Genomic DNA, 23943 nt, shown 5'->3' with positions numbered 1-23943 from the left:
CGACTGGTTGATGTGTTTTTTGACTTGTTCAACATTGGTGAAGTTCTCCTTCATGATGGTTTTTACAAAACATGATATGAAAAGATGCAGATGAATGAATTCTGTTCGTACTTCCATCAGATTATTTTCTCAATTCAATTCTTGTAGCTGCTGAAATCTGTGTTCTGGAGCCCAAAATGAAACTAAGATAATGTGTGTCTTTTGCACCACCTTTCTCACCCAGTACAGAGGACCCTAACATTGTGTGTCAGCAACCACTCCATGACAAAAAAAATAGGCGTTTGGTGCAGTATAACAGAAACGCCCATCATTGGACTGATATTTCTTTACGCTATCCTCAACACAGTTGTGTGTGCTCAACTCACTGAATATGAATATGAAAGGCAGTACTGCTTTTTCCAGCAAGATGGAGAACATGCCATATGTCTAAGGTATCCCAGGAACTATTCTATGATATATTCACTGAGGACTGAACTGTTAGCAAACATTTATGGCCACAACATTCACCAGATCTACCAACATGTGATTTTTTTCCTGTGGGAACACGTGAAGAGCAAGGCCTGTGAAATAAATCTGCTCACGGTACAGGAACTGAAAGACAACATCAACCATGAAGTTGTCGCAATCAGTATCCAAACTTTACACCGAGCCTCTCTGAATATGCTTAGATGTGTAAATTATGTGTATTGATGTTGCAGGGAGTCACTGTCAGCATCTTCTGTAAATGTATCTTTCACTGTATTTTTTATTGTAAATAAATGGTAAGTCCTTTTCAGCTCTTCATTTCTGTAATTTCACTGCATTTCCCTTATACTTACATGGGCTACTTTAATCTGCACCACCCTGTAACTGTCACACACTGATTTTTAAGCAAATGTTTGTTAGATAATAAACACCAAACATATAATTGAAATTTTAGTTTGTGAAAGTTAGTACAAAACATGCACTGGTTTTGTCAATCTTGTCTACATTAAGACATACATGACAGTACAAGACTTTTCAGTGTTCTTTTCCAAGTTTTCGAAGTGGACTCTTAAGAAGTATGACTAACTGAAGAGTTAGAGAAGATCCAACAAAAAGTAGCACATTTCTCACCATATCAATTAGTAAGCTTGAGACCATTACAGAAATGCTCTACAAACTACGTCACTACAAGAGAGGCATTGTGTATCATGGAAAAGTGTACTGTTAAAATTCCGAGAGTGTATGTTTGAAGAAAAGTTGTGAAACATAATACCTCCTCCCACATATATCTCATGAAATTACCATGATGAAATAAAAAAAGAGAAATTAGAACTCATACAGAAGTTTATCAATATTGGTTTTTCAAATGCATCATTTGCAAATGGAACAGACAAGGATGAAAATGATCTGCACACAGTGTAAGATTGCTTTAGTGTATAGATTTTGGTGTAGACGTAAGAAGTGGACGAATGTCTTTGCTTATTTCAAGCAGAAATAACTATCAGATTTTCAAGAATATTTATTTGTGTCTAAGGCTTGTGATGTTAAGATTTAGTTCACTTTTCTAGCGATACCGGAGAGAAGAAAAAACTTCCAGCTCAGAAAGTGAAGATGACTATGTTCCATATGTGCCTGTTAAACTACGGAAGAAGGAACAGCTCGTCAAATTAGGAAGGCTGACTCAGGTATATTTTTGAAGAGTATTTAACTGTTGTATTGTGTTCTTAGAATGTGCTCACATTATTATTATTATTATTATTATTATTATTATTTTGCATTCAGTTAAAGGAGGAATGGAATAAAGGAAAATCATCAAGTGAGAATGAACGAGACAATGAAGATGATGAGGATGGTCAAGTATGGGGCAGGAAGTCAAACATCAGTCTACTTGATCAACATACTGAACTCAAGAAGATGGCTGAAGGTATGTAATTCCAGATGTATTTGCTAGTAATTCATGTAAGACATGACTCAAAAGTGTGTGGAAACTGAGTATTTAGCTCTACTGTCCACTGTTATTGAACTTTGGCAGAGTGTAAATGAATGTGTGTTGGCTGAATTTATATTCGAGCATCTCCATAAGTCTTTCAGTTAGGATATATTATTTTTATGTAAATCACTCCCCAAAAAATTCTGTCTGTTATAACCAAACACACAACTAAATATCCATTATCAGTTTACATGTTGATGCTTTAGGCCTCATAATTGTTCTGAGTAGTGAAACATTTCCTTTCTATTTCCTTCATATTGAAGTCCTGTTTCTCTTAAAGTACTAGCACTTCAGTGCCTCTCATTGTTCTTTTCATGCCTACCAGAGCAAACTTTCTTTGGTGAATAGCCCTTGAAGAACTAGAAGTTTGAGAAACCATGAACAGCACAGAACATGTGGCTCTGTCAAAGATTATATTTATTGTAATGAAAAGAGAAGATGGCAGTTTTGAAAAGGTCTCAACTTTCCATATCCACAAGGTTTTGCAGTGTAACACTGGTACACCTAAACCTGTAAAAGAACAGAACAACATTACAGTATCAGCATAAACATCAACTTCTCTGAAAGTTAAGCAAATACACATTTTTTGCTATTTCTCCACTGTTAGAGCTTCATGAATATCAGCAAGTGTGTTGTTTCCTGGAAAGATCTGAAGCTAATTGACATCTAAGCACTAAATTAGAAACGAGGAGGAAAAGAAATGGTAACATAAGTACAAGCCATGACCAAAAAGTAATGAGAATTTTTGTTTTTCTTAAAGAATCGCTATTTATTCATCAACATCAACTTTTTACCCTTCAAAGTAATCTCCCCTCAGATATAATACACTTGTGTCAGCACTTTTTCCAGTCTTGGAGGCACTTCTGGAACTCACTTTTTGCTATGGTTTTCATCTCCTTTAGCAATCCAATTTTTTTCTCATCAGTGGTGGTAAAACGACGTCCTTTCATGGTTCTCTTCAGCCTTGGGAATAGGAAGAAGTTGCAGGGTGCCATGTTTGGTGAATACAGTTGCTGAGGCAACATAACAGTTTTGTTTCTTGCCAAAAAATCATGAACAAGCTTGGAGGTTTGAGCAGGAGCATTATTGTGTTGCAATTTTCTCAGTTGGTTTTACCACAATTATGGTTGTTTTCATTGGATTGCTTCAAGCAAGCAGTGCATAACTTCTAGATAGGTTTGGTTTCCTTATTGACTGTATCACTGTAAGGTAGGAACTCAAGATGCACTATCCCATTGTCATCAAAGAAAACAGCAAGAAGGACCTTCACAAGTGGTAGAACTTGTCAAATTTTTTTTGTGTCGTGGCTTATGAGGTATTTTCAATTGGGACGATTGGACCTTGGTTTCAATGACATACTTGTATACACATGTTTTTTCACCTTCTTTAGAAGTTCTGGATCATTGTCGACTTCATTCAGCAATTCCTGACCGATATCTACGCAATATCATTTGTGGTCGAAATTCAACAATTTTGAAACAAACTTCACTGCAACACATTTCATGCCCAAAACACCCAAAAGAATTCCTTGGCATATCCTCGGAGATTTTTATGCCAGTTCTTAGTGGAGGTGTGTCTGAAATGTTTTCCTCGGCCACCCATAACAAAACAACGATATTTCAGTGTTGGGTGTTGTGGTTCTGTCATGTAATCATTTCAAATGTCAGCAAAGCAGGAAGAAAGTTGTCACTACTTCAGAATCAGCAACCATTGCCCTATAGCAAACTAATTACTTTAAGAAAAATTCTTAAATATCACCAATGGACAGGAAAATCTAGCCTGTGAGCTCTACAGTTTTCCTGTGAGCTCTACAGTTTTAGATGAAGGGGTCTAAGGTGAAAGGTTAGGGCCCATGTACCACCATGTTTCATTTGCTGTTACTACCTTGTTGACATAATACCTCTGAAACAGGTAGCCCTTTGGCAATCACAATTTCAGTTAATTACAACACAGATTGAGTAAGATATCAGATCTCAATAATAGGACAATAAAGACAGGCAGGCATTGATTAAATAAGATTTTCAGCTAACCCAAATTATGAAACAGCTCTTAATTTAATCAAAAATGGAACAGGCAGGCCTTCAATAAAAACAGCTTCAGTTAAGTAAAATTACCAAATAGAAAACAGATAGGCCTTCATTGATAACAGCTTCAGTTAAGTGTAATTGCCAAATAGGAAATAGGCAGGCCTTTTTTAATAACAGTTTCAGTTAAGTAAAATTATCAAATAGAAAACGGGCAGGCCTTCTTCAATAACAGCTTCACTTAAGTAAAATTACCAAATAGAAAACAAACAGGCATTCAAGGATAACAGCTTCTGTTAAGTAAAACTCACCAGATGCAAAAACAGCAGGCTTTCTCCACTCAAAAGATTAATCATGTGATAATGAATATGCAATTTGATAAATAACATCAAAACTTGGCTTTTGTTTTCACAGGTTTCCACCTTAAACTCAAGTACAAGTGAATTCTAGTTTTAATCAATTCGTTCTTGTCGACAAGAACTACCCCACAATAACAATTTACACCACATCTAACAGATGATGAACTGCTGGTCACCAATCACAACAGAACAACACAACATATAACTACTAGTGCCCAATGCACCACTTTAACTGTACACCATTACACACTATGCTCTCTGTATGCCATATCATCAGCCCAAACTAGTTGTTTTTCATGCAGCAGAGCTTAAATAGCTTAGCACACCTTAATATTGATACATTCTGAAGTAAGCCAGCTTAGCAGTGCTGACTCTTCATAGACACCACTTACGCTAGGTTTATTTAATCGTATGGTGATTTTATACAATGTACAATTGAAGTAATACAAGTGATTTTATACAATATACATTAGATATAAGACTAGATTAAACCTTAAAGTCTGTGTTTTTCAACCAATTAATTAAGCTGGGTGTGAGAGTGAACAAGTCGTCGGGAATTCCAGGGTATGAATGAGGTGGACAGCGTTGGACTAGATGTTCAATTGTCTGCTCTTCTTGATTACATTCACACATTGGTGAACTGATCCAGCCCCATTTGTACCTGAAGTAGCTACAACAACCATGTCCAGTCCTTAACCTGTTGAGGCGGCAACAGAGGTTCCTCAGTAGATCAAAACCTTTTGGCTTCTTTGTGGGATCTAGGTGATGGGCTCTTGTTCCCAATGTTTTTGTTGCCCATTCATGCTTCCAGCTTTCATTTAGATCAAAACCATCCACGATGAGTTGTCCTGCAGTAACACTAGCTGGTCTTCTTGATTGCAATTGTTGCTGTGGCAGATGCCAGAATTCCTGGTGCAGAGGGTGAGGCATAGATTTTCTTGGCCTCCCTCAGTAGAGCTTGTTTCCGCCTTAAGTGAGGTGGAGGGATGTGACTCAGTACAGGTAACAAGTGGCATGGGGTTGCTTTGATGGAACCGGTAATGCAGCACATTGTGTCGTTCAGTTTTGTGTCTACCTTCTTCACATGTACTCTTTCCAACCAGACAAGTGCACAGTACTCGGCAGCAGAGTACACAAGACTGATGCCAGTTAAACGCAGACAGTCAGGAGAGGTTCCCCTGGTGGTACCACTGAATTTATGTAGTATGTTTTTCCTTGCAACAAATTTATGAGAAAGTTTGGTGATGTGCTCTTTGTAGCTCAGGGTTCTAACTAGAGTGATTCTGAGATAATTTGGGAAAGAATTGTACCTCAACTTTTGTCTGTTGAGCAGAACTCTTGGTTTGTAGTCTGCAGCGTGATTCGCTAGATGGAAACAAGAGAGTTCAGTTTTTGATGTGCTTGGGATCAATCTCCAGGTCTTGAAGAAAGCTGACATCTTCTCCAGATCCTCTGTAAGAATTCATTCACCATTTTCGAAATTACTGCTCTGTGCTACCAGTGCAATGTCATCAGTATAGATGAATTTAGTTGATGTTGTGGTTGGTAAATCATTAATGTATAAATTGAATAGTGATGGGGCTAAAGCAGATCCCTGTGGTAGTCCATTATTTAGTTTATGTTTGTGGCTTTTAGAGCTGCCTAGAAACACTTCGAGTTCCTTTCATAATTTCTCGACTTGGTACAACTTGCAGTAGCTTGTAAATCAGTCCCTGTCACCAGACAGTGTCATACATGGCTGTCAGGTCGATGAAGACAGCTGTTGACTCAGATGGCCTTGAAAACCTGCTTCAATCTGGGTAGTTAGGGCAAGAACTTGGTTGGTGCAGCTGCGTCCTTTTCTGAAGCCAGCTTGTTCAGAAGGAGTAGCGACCTCGACAAACGGTGCTATTAGGTTAGGAGGACTCGTTCCAAAAGTTTGAATGTACAACTGAGTAGTGCTATATGGCGGTATCTTTCAGGGCTGTCTTCTGGCTTGCCAAGTTTGAGAGTGGCTATAACTTTCGGCAGTTTGAATTGTCTGGGAAGTTTGTTCTCTTTGAGTATGTAAGTGAAGAGCGAAGTGAGCCAGTGTATGCAGTGTGGGCCCATGTTCTTAATAAATACATTATAGATGTTGTCGGGGCCAGCAGCCTTACCGACTTTCAATTTCTTGACAGCACTTTCTACTTCCACTATGAAAAAGGGCCTGGAAAGCAGCTCGTTTCTTGGGGCACTGCGCTTGAGGTTAGAGAAGTTACATTTTGCTACTCTGGTATGATTCTTGTCTCTCTTTGCCATTGTGAGGTCTGTGATCCGGTTGGCAATGAGGTCGGGACTCAATATAGGATATGGCTTTTTGAGCTGTTGCTTGCCAGTTAGCCCATTCAAGACTCTCCATGCTTTCCTACTTGGCTTGGCAAAGTTCATCTCTTTGAGTGTTGCTTCCAATTTCTCTCATCTGTTCTTGTTTAAAGAGTGGAGTAGCTGTGAGCCCACTGTTTGATTTCTAGAACTTCGGTATTCTTGATATAAAGCCTCACTTTCTTGGTTCCAGCCAGGCACATATTCCTTTCTGTAACCCTTAGGAATGTTTGACTTAGCAGCTTTGATAACTAGTCTGACGAATTCGTTGTAGTTTGTTTGCTGTTGTCTGTAAGTTCTTTGCAGCTAAGTTGGAGTCAAGGTCTTTTGAGAATCCATCCCAGTTAGCTCATTGACAATTCCATGTGGATAGCGGCATTGAGTTTACAAGGGGAATTTTTAAACCAATTTCTGTCGTAACGGGACGGTGTTGGCAGTTTGGGAAGTTACACAGAACAGTACGAGTGGCATTAAGTGGTTGGTCTAGCTGATCTTTGGACACAAATACCAAGTCTGGGTTGTAATCCTTATTCCAGCGTGCAGAATGGTAAGTTCCCTTTTCTTTCACATCAAAGACCAAGTGCATGCTGGTAGTTTCTGCAATTGAGCTAGTGACTCCCCATTGACATTCACAGTGTCGTACTGCCAATCCATGTGATGGCTGTTAAAGTCTCCAGTCTATATACAAGGGTGATCAAAAGTCAGCAGAACTGTGGAGGTCCAATTCACAATTGGAGGCTTGTACAGGTTGACAATTATTAAGTCATTTATCTGGATTTCTATTGTGTAGATATGGTTAACTTCTGTAGAATCAATTACATGCACTCCATTTACGTTGACTTCACATAAGTGGCTATTCCATATTGTGGATGGGGGATAGCTTCGACCAGTGTATAACCAGGTATTCATCCTCTGCGCTGAAGATCTTGCTCATCTTTGGTATGTGTTTCTTGAATGTTGACAGCATCAATGTTAAGTTCATGCAGTTGTTTCTGTAGATACATTTGACAGAGCTTATGCCTTCAATATTAAGCTGCATAATATGAACTAGGTGTTTCTTCTCTCTAGTTGGATTATCCTGAAAAGGACAGTTATTAGTTACGTTTCTGGACATATTGTATATCACCTATGACACTGTTGCTCGTTTATCACCACCCAGAGGTCACATGTAGGGTAATTTCGGTTATACCTATGGACATGAGCAACGTTCGACCCCTAGGTGACTAATCAGTACACTATCCTAAGGGAGTGTGGTACACCCACATGTGACTTAGAATTAGGGGGAAACCATATTGGGCACAAGAAAATTCCTTACACTCATACTTTTAATTTAATTAAAACAACAATGGCAAATGGTATCAAAATGCCATGCCGGTTGCGCTTTATCAAATCACAAATCATCAGTTCTTTGCTCACACTGAATGTGCAAACACACTTCCTAATGTATTTCACAAGGGTACGTACAGTAATTCTTTCATAGGCACTACTGCTAATGGCGCAACCCTCTGCTTTTGTCACTGTGGTGCCGGGGGGGGGGGGGGGGGAAGAAGAAGAAGAAGTCTGAACAAGGATATCAAGTACACAAGTACACTCTTCCACAACTAGAACACATGCATAAAATCGGTATTCATGTTCTGCCATAGGAGTCTAAAACATCACTGTAGGACACACACACACACACACACACACACACACACACAGAGAGAGAGAGAGAGAGAGAGAGAGAGAGAGAGAGAGAGAGAGACCCACGGCATGCTATTAGCCTCAAGGCAGACACCATGCCTCCATGCGACAACACCAGAACAACTGATGTGGGCTGCATTCCTTACTAGGATGTGACATCAGACACGGACAACAATGACTTATTGATGATGCACAAGACCCACCACACGAAGTCTTTAATTAATTTGGTGTATTTCCTGCCCAGGTGCTTCCACAGAATTTGTCTTGATCGCTGTACATGCAATAGCACCTCTTTTCACTATGAGACGATTTCTGTAACCAATAGTGAACACTTACCAGAACAGCAAGGCCAAGGAGGTGTGGCGAAATAAATAAAGAACATTTTATATTTTAAATTCCACGTCATTGTTGATTTAATCAGAGTTCTCACCTTAGACGTAGAATTAGTCCTTCTGCCACAATATTAATTCATTAGTCGCCATCGATGTTCTTCTCTTTGTTGACCGTGTGTACCATCATGAGTCGGCATCGGTTCACTTCAGGAAGACGGTGGAAACCAAGGAATACAATGCTACGTCGCTATAAATAATTTTCGTAACACTTCGATACTTTTCACTAATTTTTATTCACAACACAATAAGACTTGCTGTGCTCGTCGCACAAACCATAATTACTAACTATATGGCTGCCTTTCCGCACAGTCCAAAAATCACGTCCATCCTCCACAAGGCAACAATCGAAACTGTCCCTTAGCTCCTTGGAGTATCAAACAAAAGAGAATCCAATGTGAACTTTACAAAGATTATAATATACATGCCTCTCAATTTATCTTTGGCGCAGCTTTTAAGATATTGTATGTCTCTGCATAGGAATGTGTCATTACAACTGCCCCCCTACTGTATACTGTCACTAGAAAATTTTATTTGATTGACAGGATACAGTAGTCGACCTTGCAATTGATAGGTTTGGGGGTCTTTTATTTACAAACTTCATTTTTATTGTCTCATTTTCATGGCACTGTGAATTCTTTGGTATTTCTGAGTGTGTGTCAGTTTTTTGTATACTTATGCCAATATTTACAAACCTTAATCCTAATATACAAAGTTCTGGTTAATACTGAGAAAATGACATCATGTAGTAAAGTTTGTACAATAAAATATAAAATGAATACAACGTTACATACAAATGTTTCCTTTCTCATCAGAGGTGAAAATTAAGTCCTTGTATTGCTTTCTGTATTTATTCTGGGGCGACGAGCTTTGTTCGCTAGCCCGTGTTGAATATGGGCGGGTGATACGCGCGCCTTATTGTTCGGTCGTCCGTTAGCGGGCGACGTTGGTTGAATGCGCGCGCCAGTGCACTGAATATACACCGACGTGCGGGTACCGTCGAGACTTCCGAACCTCAGTATGCGTGTGCTTTTTGTAGTTCCTTCCAGTACTTAGACTGGATACGACGAGGTACATTGGAATATGTGCCCCGAAGAACACACCACACTATGTGCGAGGCGGAGGACGATCCCGTCGATGCAGCTCCTGGTAAGAAGCGTACCATGTCAAACTTGTTTGGCATTGTCTTTTCTTATTGTGACGCCATGGGTAGTTTGACGATACAAGCTTCAATTTTCGATGTCACTTGTTTAGGCTCGCTGACACTTGCAACGTAGCCCTCCTTTGCACAATTTTAATTTCTACACACACCACTTTAACCGCGAGTATTGCGATCGAAACTTTCTTTTCACTACACTTTTTTCTTCGCATTAACCCCTTTTACCTATTGTACCGAGATTCATTTCCCTCAATACTTCTGGTCAATGAACATAAGTATTCACAAAATTGTAAGTCACGGGACTTGGCATGAAATACAAAATACATCACATACAATTGAATAACAAATAACACATACAATACATTGGTTACATTAATTACAGGAAAAAACTATCGACGAAAATTGAAAAATTTTTGACCACTCGAAGTGGCTTTTTCGTCTTGGATTTTACTGACACACACACCTTTTTCCATTAATCAGTTAGAAGGAACAAGTCCTTTGTTTTCCTTCTTGAACTCGAGTATATGTTAAGGTTTACCTCCGTTACGTATTCTTCATACGCAACGACATGCATCAGCATGCAGAGAACACACCTGTAGCCGCTCCACTGCACCTTGGGAAGGGAATTTTCTACCTTCTACTTAGGGTAATGGCAACGACTACGTGTATGCTATGGTTTTTACGTATAAAATCTGAAAATGCACGAAATAATAATTTATATGTAGCATAAACCTAATATGTACAGTGTTTTGTGCTTAAGCACGTTCTGGTGTGCTTGTAAATCATTACCTCTAATAAAATTTCCTACATTAACATAGACATATAAACATAAAACCTTGAAGTTCAGGGTGTAACTGCTATTACTATGTACAGTGTTTCATAATAGCGGCACGCCCTTGTGTGCGTGTATCATCTTCAATTAAAGTGCGCTTATAGGCGTCTTGTGTTATCATGGGAGAAACAAAAAAGACATTTTAATGCATCGGTTGTCATGAAAATCTATGTACACGAATAATCAGACTTTCATAGCTTCAGTGCAGCATGAAATTCTGTATGGCGTTTTTGTTCATAATTCATTTTATGGACGATTCCTTTGCTTACAGGTCGTCGATCACACTACTTACCTGTTTCTCGTATAGCGGCGATATCATTTTCATTCTTTGTGACTGTAAATAGTTATATGTATGAAAGATCTAATTTTGACATGATTTATCATTTCATACTTCAAGTGTGTAAAGTAATTCACACCTTCCTTCTGCATACACGAGTGAAGAATCGCTAATGTTGCACTGGGTATCAGGTTTTTCGTATTTTCTCGTAAACTCTTAGTCTTACGGTTTTAATTAAGTTATTTCTTGACGTTAGGTATACATGTTTATACGAGGTTGTCTTAGAGTTTAATTTTCCTTAAACACTTCTATGTTGTTTAGGTTCCATACATGTACGGAGCTTCTTTCGCCTTCCACACATTCATACATACGTTTATACACACAGAAAACATCTACCACTACAATATACACTTTGCTGGTGGGGCCCTTTATCGGTACCCTGCACCATTCTCTCAATATTCCAAAATAATTCAGGGTGTGCTGAGCATCGTCCCCTCATACTAATAATACTTACAATTAAATATTTCTTCTTACATACATAACTGCCTTACGGTCCATTAATGCGCAATCATTCCATATTTTCCTCCTTTACACTTTAGCTTTCGTACATGTAACCTCGTGTATAGCTTATATATTCTACAAAGTTGTTTGCTGAGTGCTTTAGGTGTTTCCTAACGTTAATGTGTTTCTCTCTCTATAAATCCTAGGTATTTGTTTTGAGAGCGATTCAGTTCATTACTCACGCTGCATATATCTGTTTATTATTTTCCTATTTTAAAGTTTGTGTCATTCTTTTCCTTAGTCACAAAAATTCACACGTGTACCTTGTTGTTCATTCTGAAAATCGCTAGCTACTGTGTAATGTAAATGTATGCGTTATCTCTTTTCTTTCCTCTTTGCTGCTTTTTCCCTATATGTAATTGTGTGTTGTTCTCGTGTACATAGCCTTTCTTCCGGTTATATATCTGCATTATTTATTTATTTTCTTTCTCCTTCCGTACAAGCTAAGATTTTACTCAGTATAATATAATATTACAATACCGTCCATGACCAGTATGTACTTGTATGTTCACTTTATTACGTAATACCAGCTTATAATTAAATTTTCTAAGCTACTATTTACAAGACTTGTGTACCCTTTCCTTTCTTGTTTTTGAATGACTTTCGTCTCTGTGTCTCATAGTAAGAGTGGTCTCAAAACTTTTAAACGTTCCGCGCATGCGCGCTTACGTACCACGACTGGACTGTAGGCGCGGGGAAAACTCTGGATTGTTGGTGAACATTATTCGTGATAGCCACCATCGTGTAATAGTCACGTGACGCCTGGACTCGACCGCGCATGCGCCTTCGCGCTTTGTATACGCTCAGCTGATCTGACAGGGAAGGGAGAGGGTTTATCCCCGGCTCGCTGCCTACAGCGCGGCCAATGACCTCGTCTTGACATGCAGCTATCGCGTGCTCATCAGCTGAGCGTTGGATTCCAACTTCGACGCGTGGCTTGTTGCTCGTCTCAAACGAACAAACTCTGGCCTTCGCGTTAATTTGGCATTGTTCCTCTCTCTTAAATAACTGAGTTAGACTACAAAAGTACCGTATGGTTTGTTTTATAGTGTTAAGACTCACAGTAACACATGTTTCATTAGGTTTAGTTAAATATGCGTTTTTAAGCTGGCATATGCCCCCAGTTGTTCGCAAGTTTCTTAGGTTAATGACAGCAATTTTACTATGTGATCCAAGGTTGTACAATTTCAATTTTGCTAAAATAACATATAACCTTTAATGAAAAAATTCCTTGATGTCCTTGAGGGGGTATAACCCTTTCACCTTGCCCGTTCGTGTGTTACCTAACAGATAACATCCTGGGTGAGGTTTGTCTATTATAATGAAAGGGCCATCATACAACAGCTGCCACTTTTTGTTTAATGCCTTAATTTTAGAGGATTTTGGGTGGGTACGTAATAGTACTTCCTGTCCAATGTTAAATTCTGTAACCTTTCTTATCTTTTTGTTGAACTGCTTTCTCCTTATTCGTCATTTTCCATGTGCGTCATGTAACAGAGAAACAGTAATTAGTACAAGTACATTTGTAGTACAACAATGAAGTACTTACTCTTTGTTCCACCAGCACTGTCCCTGTCAGCGGTCGCCAGTGTGGCGAAATAAATAAAAAACATTTTACATTTTAAATTCCACGTCATTGTTGATTTAATCAGAGTTCTCACCTTAGACGTAGAATTAGTCCTTCTGCCACAATATTAATTCATTAGTCGCCATCGATGTTCTTCTCTTTGTTGACCGTGTGTACCATCATGAGTCGGCATCGGTTCACTTCACGAAGACGGTGGAAACCAAGGAATACAATGCTACGTCGCTATAAATAATTTTCGTAACACTTCGATACTTTTCACTAATTTTTATTCACAACACAATAAGACTTGCTGTGCTCGTCGCACAAACCATAATTACTAACTATATGGCTGCCTTTCTGCACAGTCCAAAAATCACGTCCATCCTCCACAAGGCAACAATCGAAACTGTCCCTTAGCTCCTTGGAGTATCAAACAAAAGAGAATCCAATGTGAACTTTACAAAGATTATAATATACATGCCTCTCAATTTATCTTTGGCGCAGCTTTTAAGATATTGTATGTCTCTGCATAGGAATGTGTCATTACAGAGGTCACACTAACAGCAACGATGCAAACTGCACGCCACTCACAATTCCATTGACCGGAGCATGGCTATGGAAAACTACCACGAACTATGGTGATAACAGTACACTAAAACATTTAATAGCAGACCTGTAGGGCGACACCAAACCAATTATCTCAACATAAGTGAACGGTCTCTGTTCAGTAAGTGGGTATATGTCTTTGCTTCAACAACCCCGCACACTATTTAATATCCTCTGATCAAACCAACAATTCAACAAATTGTGTGGAATCCACAGGGTGAAAGCTGCAACAATGTGGTCATGAACACCAGCCATTAACACCTGGGTGGCAAGGCTACACATGAAGACAGCACTCGAATTCAGCCACACATACAAATTGGCCCACAAATATGACCAGCAATCACTCACCGGACTCCGTGCCCAAGATGCTTGGGCAAGTGCTCGCCTTACTCGCTGGGCGGACATCTCACACCATCCTCCTCACTCTGTTACCACTCACCAAAGTGCCGCGCCACAACACACCCCGTCCCCATCAACAACCTCGAGCAAAGATCTTAGTGGATTCAAACCAAAGGGACATCACATGACAGATTGAGCTAGTGGTACCAGCAATTCGAAAGGTGATGCCAGCAACCCTGCCACGGTTCACCTTGCTAATGGTCCAAGTATGACCTCCAGCTGGATCCCAACAAAATATGCTAATTATTATTACCAGAACAAAACAACAGTTTAAAGTTAATAGAGGAGAAGAGTCGCACAAATCACAACAATTTAAGTTTCCAGAGAAACAAATATAGTTCACTGATTTCAGTTAAAGCTTGCCAAGACCATTACTTGTTTCAAATAGCACCTGTAGCTAGCTAGTGGCTCCACACTATGCTACGCGACTGATTCCCATGACATGTGCTCGTTCGCTAAACTGCAACAATAGCCAAGAAAATCTGAAATTACTGAATCAAAATTTCTCATGTACAAAATGGACCACACTTTTGGATTCTGTCAGTTTTGTCTACTGGGAGAAAGTACTTGAGTGATTAGTCAGGATCACTTAATCCTGATTTCATATTGTCAACACTCTTCAAACTCAATCCCCAAAAGGCCCATTACTTACCTTTTTATACTGACAAGGGCTTTCAGCCAGCTCCTGCATTTTAAAAGCTGCAAGCAGCTCCCGAAATTTATTTTAACATTTAGCGATTCCAGACACCCACCATGGGAACAGAAATCTGGTATTTCCACTGGGCATTTTCTGCTCACAATAACAGCATTCTTCTGGAAGGAGCTTCTTCCTGCCAGCACTGTTCAAAGTTCGTTTCCAGCAGCTACTAGATAACCTGCCATCATGAGAAAATCAGTCACCCTTAAGTCAGCACAGCAGAGCTGGACCACAACCCATTTAGGACTGAGTAAAACCTGACTCATCAACTCCTGGCTGAATAAAGCCCTCTTCCCCAGATACTGCAAATTGGCTCTAATATCCCCAGTAGCCAGAGGACAGGCACACAGATGTGTCAGGAAATGCAAAATTTGTTCTGTGAGCTTTCACTGTTAACTTGTAAAGGTCTTTTTTCCCTGCAGTCCCTTTTCATATTAAAGCAGTGCCACCTAAGTGTAGAATACTTGCCGAGGTAGCTGTGTTTCTCTTCCCAGCCATACCCCCACACCCGCGCACCACCCCTCCCTTCTTACGCAGTATTACAACTCTGAAATTGTGCCAGGAAATTAGTTGCAGTTGAAAATACATAAGCCCTTATGCATTAAACTTCTTTTTGGCATACCATTCTTTTGCATACTCAGTCGTTTTTGTTTATTAGGCAGAGAATGTGCCTTTTGTTTCTGCAACATAGTAACAAGCTCACAAAAATCTAGACACTGAAAAGCGCATGATGTGCACTATGGTTGTTGCCATTTTATTGCCAAGCATTGTAACATAGTCATTTTGTTGACTGTGCCACGAAATTAACTATGAATTGCATATTAAAATTTCTCTCCAGTGACAGACCTGATGTGATGATAATAATACAAATTCGAGGCTGAATATTGTTGACTCTGTGAATATTAGATATTGTAGCAATGTGACTACACTAGTAATAGTCAACCACTTAATGATTTGTAAATTTATTCAACATGAGAACACAGTAAAAGCAAAACTTCACAAAGCAGGGCATAAAAAAAGGAAAAAAAGTCCAAGAAGACAGACAAGTCAAAGAGGAGAATACGAAACCAGCAGTTGTGGTTTGCAGTGGTCAACACTCGCCACACCCCTAATTTTTTCAGTTGTTGTGTACAGGCCTCAAATGTTACAGGAGTAAATGATGCTACAGAAACACTACACACAGACTGTAAAACATTTTTACACCAAGTTATTTCTGAATCTGTAGTATATCAGATCACAGTAAATTGGTTTTTAACTGTATCTATAACCATGGGATAAGATCTGATTTACAAAAGACTGTAACAACAATAGATTGTTAGCTTTATTGATGCCTGAGCCAATGATCAATAGCAGACAGGTTGTAAAAACTAACCATAAATCTGCATTCTGAAATAGGTGTAGACAGACAAACTTCTTTCTAATAGAAGGTTCATTGGAAGTAGGCTGAAAACACTTAAGATTATAATATTTAGTGAGATATTTGTTTTGTGTGTGTGTGTTTTGCAAAATACTTTTTCTCAGCCAAGAAGGAAAGTGCAATGGAGAGACAACTTAAGGAAGAAGAGAAAATATTGGAGAGTGTAGCAGAAAAAAAGGCTCTGATGGGTGTAGCAGAACTGGCAAAAGGCATTCAATATGAAGACCCAATAAAAACAAGGTAATACTTTAAAAAGATGTAGCACTGCTATAGAGACGTGTTTTCAATAATCTCACAGATCAATTGGCAGCAGCACCATAAAATAGATGTTGAAATTTACCCTATTTGATCTTCTGTGGATTTAAGTATCCAGGGTGCTGCACAATCTGTTCTCTCTCAAGTATTTTTGCTAATATGGTATTTTTGTAAGTGCATTTTGATCTCAGACTATAGTTTTTCTGGAGTAAAAGAAAACTACTTGTCTACCCTACTATTTCGTCCTTTACCTGTATATTCCAATGAAATGGCTCACTCATTCAGAAAAACTTAAAATTTTTCAGCTAAATTGGAAACCAGTGGATACTTGTGATTAGTGACAGTTGAATATTCAAATGTAAGGGGCAGCAGTCAGTTGCAGAATCTGTAATTTATTGCAAATCTAGATTTCAACTCTAACACAATCATTAACGGCACATTACCAGAAGAATCGTACAGGCATAATCTAATGGTTCAAATGGCTCTGAGCACTATGGGACTTAACACCTTAGGTCATCAGTCACTTAGAACTACTTAAACCTAACTAACCTAAGGACATCACACACATCCATGCCCGAGGCAGGATGCGAACCTGCGACCGTAGCAGTCCCGCGGTTCCGGACTGTAGCGCCTAGAACCACACGGCCACCGCGGCCGGCCAGGCATAATCATGTCAGAGCATAAACATGGTTAACTATGACATGTTTATACCTACATGACTCTTCTGGTAATGCACCAATGATGATTATGTTATAATCTAAATCTAGATCTGCAAAAGATTATGAATTCTGTGACTGACTGCTGTCCTTTTTTACATTTAAAATTTGTTGCTTATTGCTGTGTCTTTCTGTTTGCTGGATTCCAGTTCTCACTGTAAGTGCAATATTTTGTGCTTCTATTGATGCTTAGTTCTCTGTTTTCTACCTTGTTAATGAAATCTTTGAATTGAAACTGGATGTTTTGTGTAAATGTCACACAGTAACTGTGTGCAAATAATTAACCATTTCAAATATGTATTGCAAGTGGCAGACCATTAAGACAAATTTGAGAGTATTGATTGTTCTAACTCAACCGATATGAGAAATGTCATTGCTTTAATGGTTTTATATTGACAAGTCTCATATTTTCTAGTTTGGTGATGGGTGAGGGTTGCTTATATTTGTACATGCATTTATTGATATATGCTGTTGTGCAAAAAGCATTTAAAGCTAAAGGAGGAAAATTTATACAGGATTTCTTTAAGTGTATGTATCATTAAAGAGGTCAATCAGAAACATAGATAGTAAGAAACAAAACTAAAGACGTTCCATATGTAATACCAGAAATGATGTAAAAAGTCAGTCAAGATATGAAAAATGGAAAGGTACTGGAGACAGTGATGTTTCAGTAGAACTGATTGAAGCTTGAGGCAGTGTAACACAATGGGAACTTGCAAAAATGTTTACTAAATTTCCACAGAGGAATACTGTTCCCCAATTTGAAAAAATACTGTAATTATTGTACTTGATAAGAAATAATGTAGAGATTAAGAGATGTAAGCAGATTGCAGGCATGTGAAATGCAGTTCCTCAAAAGTGGGATAGGAGTAACAAGGAGAGATAGGATGGAAAATGAAAGGGTAAGGGAAAAATGTAGGAGAAACCCTTGCAGAACAGGATAGAAACATCAAGGCTCAGATGGTGTGGGCACTTGAGAATGGAAAAAAGAGGATTTCCAAGAAGCTACATGAAATGGAGAAGTGAAGGAAGTGACCAAGGGGAAGACCAACAGAAAGGTGTGGAAGAGTATGTTAAAAAAATGGGGACTGGACCAGAGTGAACTCAGAAAGATGTTGGGGAAACAGGATTAGATGGTGAGGTTTATGTTCCAAACAGACCCAGCCAAGGGCTGGAAACTATTGAAGATGATGATGGTGATAGGAAAGAAAGAGAGAGAGAGATTTTTATTACAGAGACTATTCTTATACTGTCTGGATTCTGGATTTCATTATCTGTATGTTCTTGTGGTGGTATATCACAGAGCTACAGTAGGTGGAGGTGTAATAAAAGATTTTACAGCTGACGTTCAAATTTCCGACAGTTTGAAAGTTACAACATAGTTATAACAAACTCTATAATATACACGATACTGAAATTATCACCAGCAACATAGGGGAAAAAACATTGGATTGTTGTCGGAAAAGGAATACGCTAACTTTAGAATGGATGTGGTATGATAGATCACCTGTAATCATGAAGAAGATTATAGACTGGAGCAATGGTTATGAGCACCACTTAGTGTGGGATTTATAGATTATGAGTAAGTTTTTGCTCAGTTTCCACAAACTCTGTACTAACAGCCATTAAAAAACAAAGCATTGACTCCATTAATGTAAGTATACAGGAGAACATATATTTAAAATGCCATAGCTTCCATTAGACTTCATCAGAATAGTGACAAATTCAGAATTGAAAGAAGAGTCAGGAAAAGAGATTCTATGTACTAAGTAGTTCTAGAGGACATTTTCAGATCCTTAGACATTGAAATAAAAAAAAGCAACAAATGTCAGTAGAACACATCCAAACTACCTTAATTTTGTTAATGACATTTTACTGTTTTCCATTAATACAGATAAACTTCAACAACAAATAGATGGCTTTACTAGAGCAAGTTTAAAAGTGGGACTGAAAATCAAGGCTAAAATAATGTATAATCAATACGTGAAAACACACTGAAAAGAAAAGAGTAAAAGTTAAAAATGGCATCATAGAACCAGTTGAGCGGTTACTTACAATGGTAGGAATGGTGTTAAGAGAAAAGGAGTGTGGCAGATGGGAAAGAGTAAGACCTACAGGGAAAGGAGGCATGTGGAAGGTAGTGAAAGGCAGGAAAGGGGTAGGCAGGTAGCTGTCAATGGCATTTGCAAAATGAGGACTGATGAAGGTGGTGATCACGAGATTATAGGAGCTGAGTGGGGGTTCCTAATGGGCCAAGTAATAAAGCTGCTGTTAAATTCATTGGTATTGTGGTGTTCAGCATGTTAGTAATGAGCAGCTTGAAGGATAGCCACAAATTGGTGAGGGCCATTCCTGTGGACAGGCAGCTGATTAGTTAGTACCCAATATAGAATGCAGAACAGTAATGGGTGATGAGGTGATTCCATAATGTTGGAAAAGGGTTATCTTACCCCACTACTCTCTTGAACTTAATCTCAATTAACAACTCCTTCTTTTCATATTGTTTAGAATTTTAATATTTGCTCAATTATTTATTCATTCAGTTATTTATTTGCCTCCATAAGCGAATAGTTAGCATCATGCCTTCAATATGGAAGGACCCTGGTTCAATCGCCATTACCTCCTTGGGTTTTGTTAGATAGGGAGGTGTGTAATGGAGTCCATTCAGTGTCAGTGAGGCCTGGAAGGATTGGCTACATGCTGATCACATATCCCACAACCATAGATCGCTCTTTGTATTGCCTTGTAAGCAGCGGTTGACTAGTTGGAACATGCCTGTGACCTTAATCCATGAACAGTGTTTACATTACTACTTTCATTGCTACCCCCCCCCCCCCTCTCTCACACATGTGTATCTTTGAATTTTTCCTTCCTCACTTTTTTTTCCTTCCCTCCATTCCTTAATTCAATTATTCAAGCCACTTCTCATGCCTTCTTCTCCTTAAGGTGTCACTGTGTTCCCATCTGTCATCTCTGAACTGAAGATGGCACAGTGCGTACCATTACACTATTCCTGTGCTCTTTGACACCTTCTTCTTCTTCTTCATCTGTCTCCCCTTATCCTAACAAGAGTAATTTCCTTTTAACCATAGGGTCTGACTGACCTGCCCCTATTTCCCACCTTCAGCAACAAATCCCCTCCCCCACCCCTTTCCCTCCCCAAAGTAGGAATATCTAAAATCCAAAAGCTAGGAGAAAAAGTTTCTTGCAGCAGCAGCAGTAGTAGTAGTAGTAGTAGTAGTAGTAGTAGTAGTAGTAGTGGTGGTGGTGGTGGTGGTGGTGGTGGTGGTGGGAATGTGCCTCCTAAAGGCGAATTCTGGGCATCATTACATTTCCTTGTTATTTTTGCAGGTTTGCAATTTAAATTTCCACTTAATACAGTACATTCCATTTCATAAATCATATAGAACGGTAATTGCAGCAATTGTTTTTTTGCTATGTTATTTATTGCTTTTATCTTGTATAATTACTTACAACTAATATTTTATGTGTCTTTTGTTTTATCAATGCCTTAACAATTCTTTCATTTAAATTATATACTCCATTAACAGTTACTTTCCATAAAGTGTGCTGTGTGTTTATTGGATAAAGTAGATGCTACATTTGTGCAGTCAGGTCCCTTACATTTTTGAAAAGAATATTGTGTTCTACTTTGCAGTTGGAAACCACCACAGCATGTCTTAAGCATGTCAGAAGCGAGACACGAGCGTGTTCGCAAGAAATTGAGAATTCTAGTTGAAGGGGATGATGTACCACCACCCATAAAAAGCTTCAGAGCAATGAAATTTCCTCGTGGTGTTTTGGCAGGACTTGAAAAGAAGGGCATCATTAAACCAACTCCCATTCAGGTCCAAGGGATACCCACAGTGTGAGTGTTCATTTCTTTGGATCCAACTGAGGTAACATTTAAACACAACAAACAACTTCTTTCAGTTAAAGACAGTGTGACCTACTTCAAAGACATGTCACAAATGTTATACAGGGTGCAAATGATGTGCATGGTCTCATAAGTAAGAGAATTTTGATTTTACAGTAAAATTTTAAAAAATTCATCATTGTAAAATTTGAATATTTCAAGACACTATATTTTGCTAAAATTATACATTTTTCATCTTTTATAATTCTGCTACTTCAAAAACGGAGCATTTTACATGCACTGGATTTTAGAATGTGGGTTTGACCATATCTTTTGTACATGGATAGCAGTATTTTCACTTTGATGCCCCCTCTAGTAATTTTAATGATTTTCTCCACAAACTGGACTATTTTTGAGCAATGTAAGCCAATGGAAACATGATGTAATTGTATGTGGTGATTTTAACATTGGTTTTGTCATCCAAAATAGAAACAAGGAGACTTTGCTCAGTCTTGTAAAATCTTATAATGTGCATCAGTTGGTGAATGAACTCACCAGAAAAACACTTACTTATTTATTTACATTTTCTTTGCAGGTAGCCATCACAATCGTGGCTTTTTCAAACATCAGAAATAATAGTATGACAATGATACATTTACAAAATGTGTTACATACTATGGTTGATGCATCTTATATCTATTTTATACATTTATTACTTTACACCTCGTATACTACTGGTTCATGTTACAGTCAGTGTCTTCAAATTCGATGAATGAATATAAATATTATTCTGTCAGAAAAGATTTTAATTTTGGTCAATATCATTACCTGTACATGTTCTTTGAGAGCTTGGTAGTTCATTAAACCAAATGAAGCTAAATTGATATATGGAATTTGATCTCTTATTTTTAATGTTATTTTCTGGAAATAGTTAACTTTTGTGTTGTGACCCTGTACATCACTGCACTTGATAAATTCCATTAGTTGGCTCATAAAAACGTAACTAATTGAAATACTTATACATAATAATGTATTGTTAGGTATTTGTGCAGTACAGTCACTTCACAACAAGGATCTATAAGGCCTGTCACATATGTCTTATGCTCCATTCTGCAACAGCAGTAGCATTTTAAGTGGATGTCTGCTGCACAGCCACATATTTCAGTCCCATAATTAAGAAATAGCTAAATTTTTCCATAGTATCAAACAATGGAAAATCCAGGATGGAACATAACATTAGTATTGTTATGTATTGTTGTTCCATAGTATACTGTTTTTAATGTTTGCCAAGGAGCTATCTTTGCGAGCTGGCTAATGAGATGTAAGGCAGTACTTTTCCACTACAAAATTAATGTGGTTTGCATGCCACAAATTGTCATCAACAAATTTACAGCTCCCAGTTTCTGTTGCTGAGATGTTCTCCTTGAAGCCCTGATCATTCAAGTACCTTGTTACTTCTATTACACAACTAGTAGCAAAAGATTCCAACTCAATTCCTTACATTATCCACTATAGAGTAAGACTGAGACGTTATCTGCACAACTTATTATATGGGAATTGATAGATTGTGTAATGTTTTCTGAGGTACACCTTGTATTACAGTTTCACCAGTGGATTGAAAGTTTATAATTTTTCCATTCAGTGTCTATGTCACTTTGGTGCTCTACTTAAAGTTCAACAGGTATGTGAGTAGAAGATTCATGGCTGGATCTCTGATACAATAAGACTTCAATTTTTTTAGAAGTAATCTATGGTTTACTGTCTTGGATGTTTTTTTCAGGTCTAAAAATATACCAGCAATCTGCATCCTCTGGTCCAACAGACAGTACACTTCATAGAAGAACCATGTAACTGCTGTGCCACACTTAGCTCTTTTTCAAAGGTCATGCTGAGAATCTGCAAGCAGTTTCTTTTTTGTGAAAACCGCACTTAGCAAGGACAGGATAATACTTTCGAATATGTTATGTTGTTGTTGTTGTTGTTGTTGTTGTGGTCTTCAGTCCTGAGACTGGTTTGATGCAGCTCTCCATGCTACTCTATCCAGTGCAAGCTTCTTCATCTCCCAGTACCTACTGCAACCTACATCGTTCTGAATCTGCTTAGTGTATTGATCTCTTGGTCTCCCTCTACGATTTTTACCCTCCACGCTGCCCTCCAATGCTAAATTTGTGATCCCTTGATGCCTCAAAACATGTCCTACCAACCGAACCCTTCTTCTAGTCAAGTTGTGCCACAAACTTCTCTTCTCCCCAATCCTATTCAATACCTCCTCATTAGTTACATGATCTACCCACCTTATCTTCAGCATTCTTCTGTAGCACCACATTTCGAAAGCTTCTATTCTCTTCTTGTCCAAACTGGTTATCGTCCATGTTTCACTCCCATACATGGCTACACTACATACAAATATTTCAGAAACGACTTCCTGATACTTAAATCTATACTCGATGTTAACAAATTTCTCTTCTTCAGAAACGATTTCCTTGCCATTTCCAGTCTACATTTTATATCCTCTCTACTTCGACCATCATCAGTTATTTTACTCCCTAAATAGCAAAACGCCTTTACTACTTTAAGTGTCTCATTTCCTAATCTAATCCCCTCAGCATCACCCGATTTAATTTGACTACATTCCATTATCCTCGTTTTGCTTTTGTTGATGTTCATCTTATATCCTCCTTTCAAGACACTGTCCATTCCGTTCAACTGCTCTTCCAAGTCCTTTGCTGTCTCTGACAGAATTACAATGTCATTGGCGAACCTCAAAGTTTTTATTTCTTCTCCATGGATTTTAATACCTACTCCAAATTTTTCTTTTGTTTCCTTTACTGCTTGCTCAATATACAGAT

The 23943-nt window shown here is 38.4% G+C and overlaps 1 protein-coding gene across 1 annotated transcript in view; it reads left to right on the top strand.

Annotated features, from left to right (window-relative positions):
• The window catches only part of LOC126252683 (ATP-dependent RNA helicase abstrakt), a 152313-nt gene that overhangs the window by 47344 nt on the left and 81026 nt on the right, over window positions 1-23943 (top strand). The window contains exons 2-5 of the mRNA XM_049953587.1: window positions 1533-1649; window positions 1747-1888; window positions 16372-16507; window positions 20897-21106. Coding sequence (XP_049809544.1) covers window positions 1533-1649; window positions 1747-1888; window positions 16372-16507; window positions 20897-21106 — 605 coding nt within the window. The remainder of the gene's footprint in view (window positions 1-1532; window positions 1650-1746; window positions 1889-16371; window positions 16508-20896; window positions 21107-23943) is intronic.

This window comes from Schistocerca nitens, chromosome 4 (genome assembly GCF_023898315.1).
Source record: "Schistocerca nitens isolate TAMUIC-IGC-003100 chromosome 4, iqSchNite1.1, whole genome shotgun sequence".
NCBI classification, from domain to species: Eukaryota; Metazoa; Arthropoda; class Insecta; order Orthoptera; family Acrididae; genus Schistocerca; species Schistocerca nitens.
Note: the sequence above shows the minus strand (reverse complement) of the source record. Positions and strands in the feature narration are given on the sequence as shown.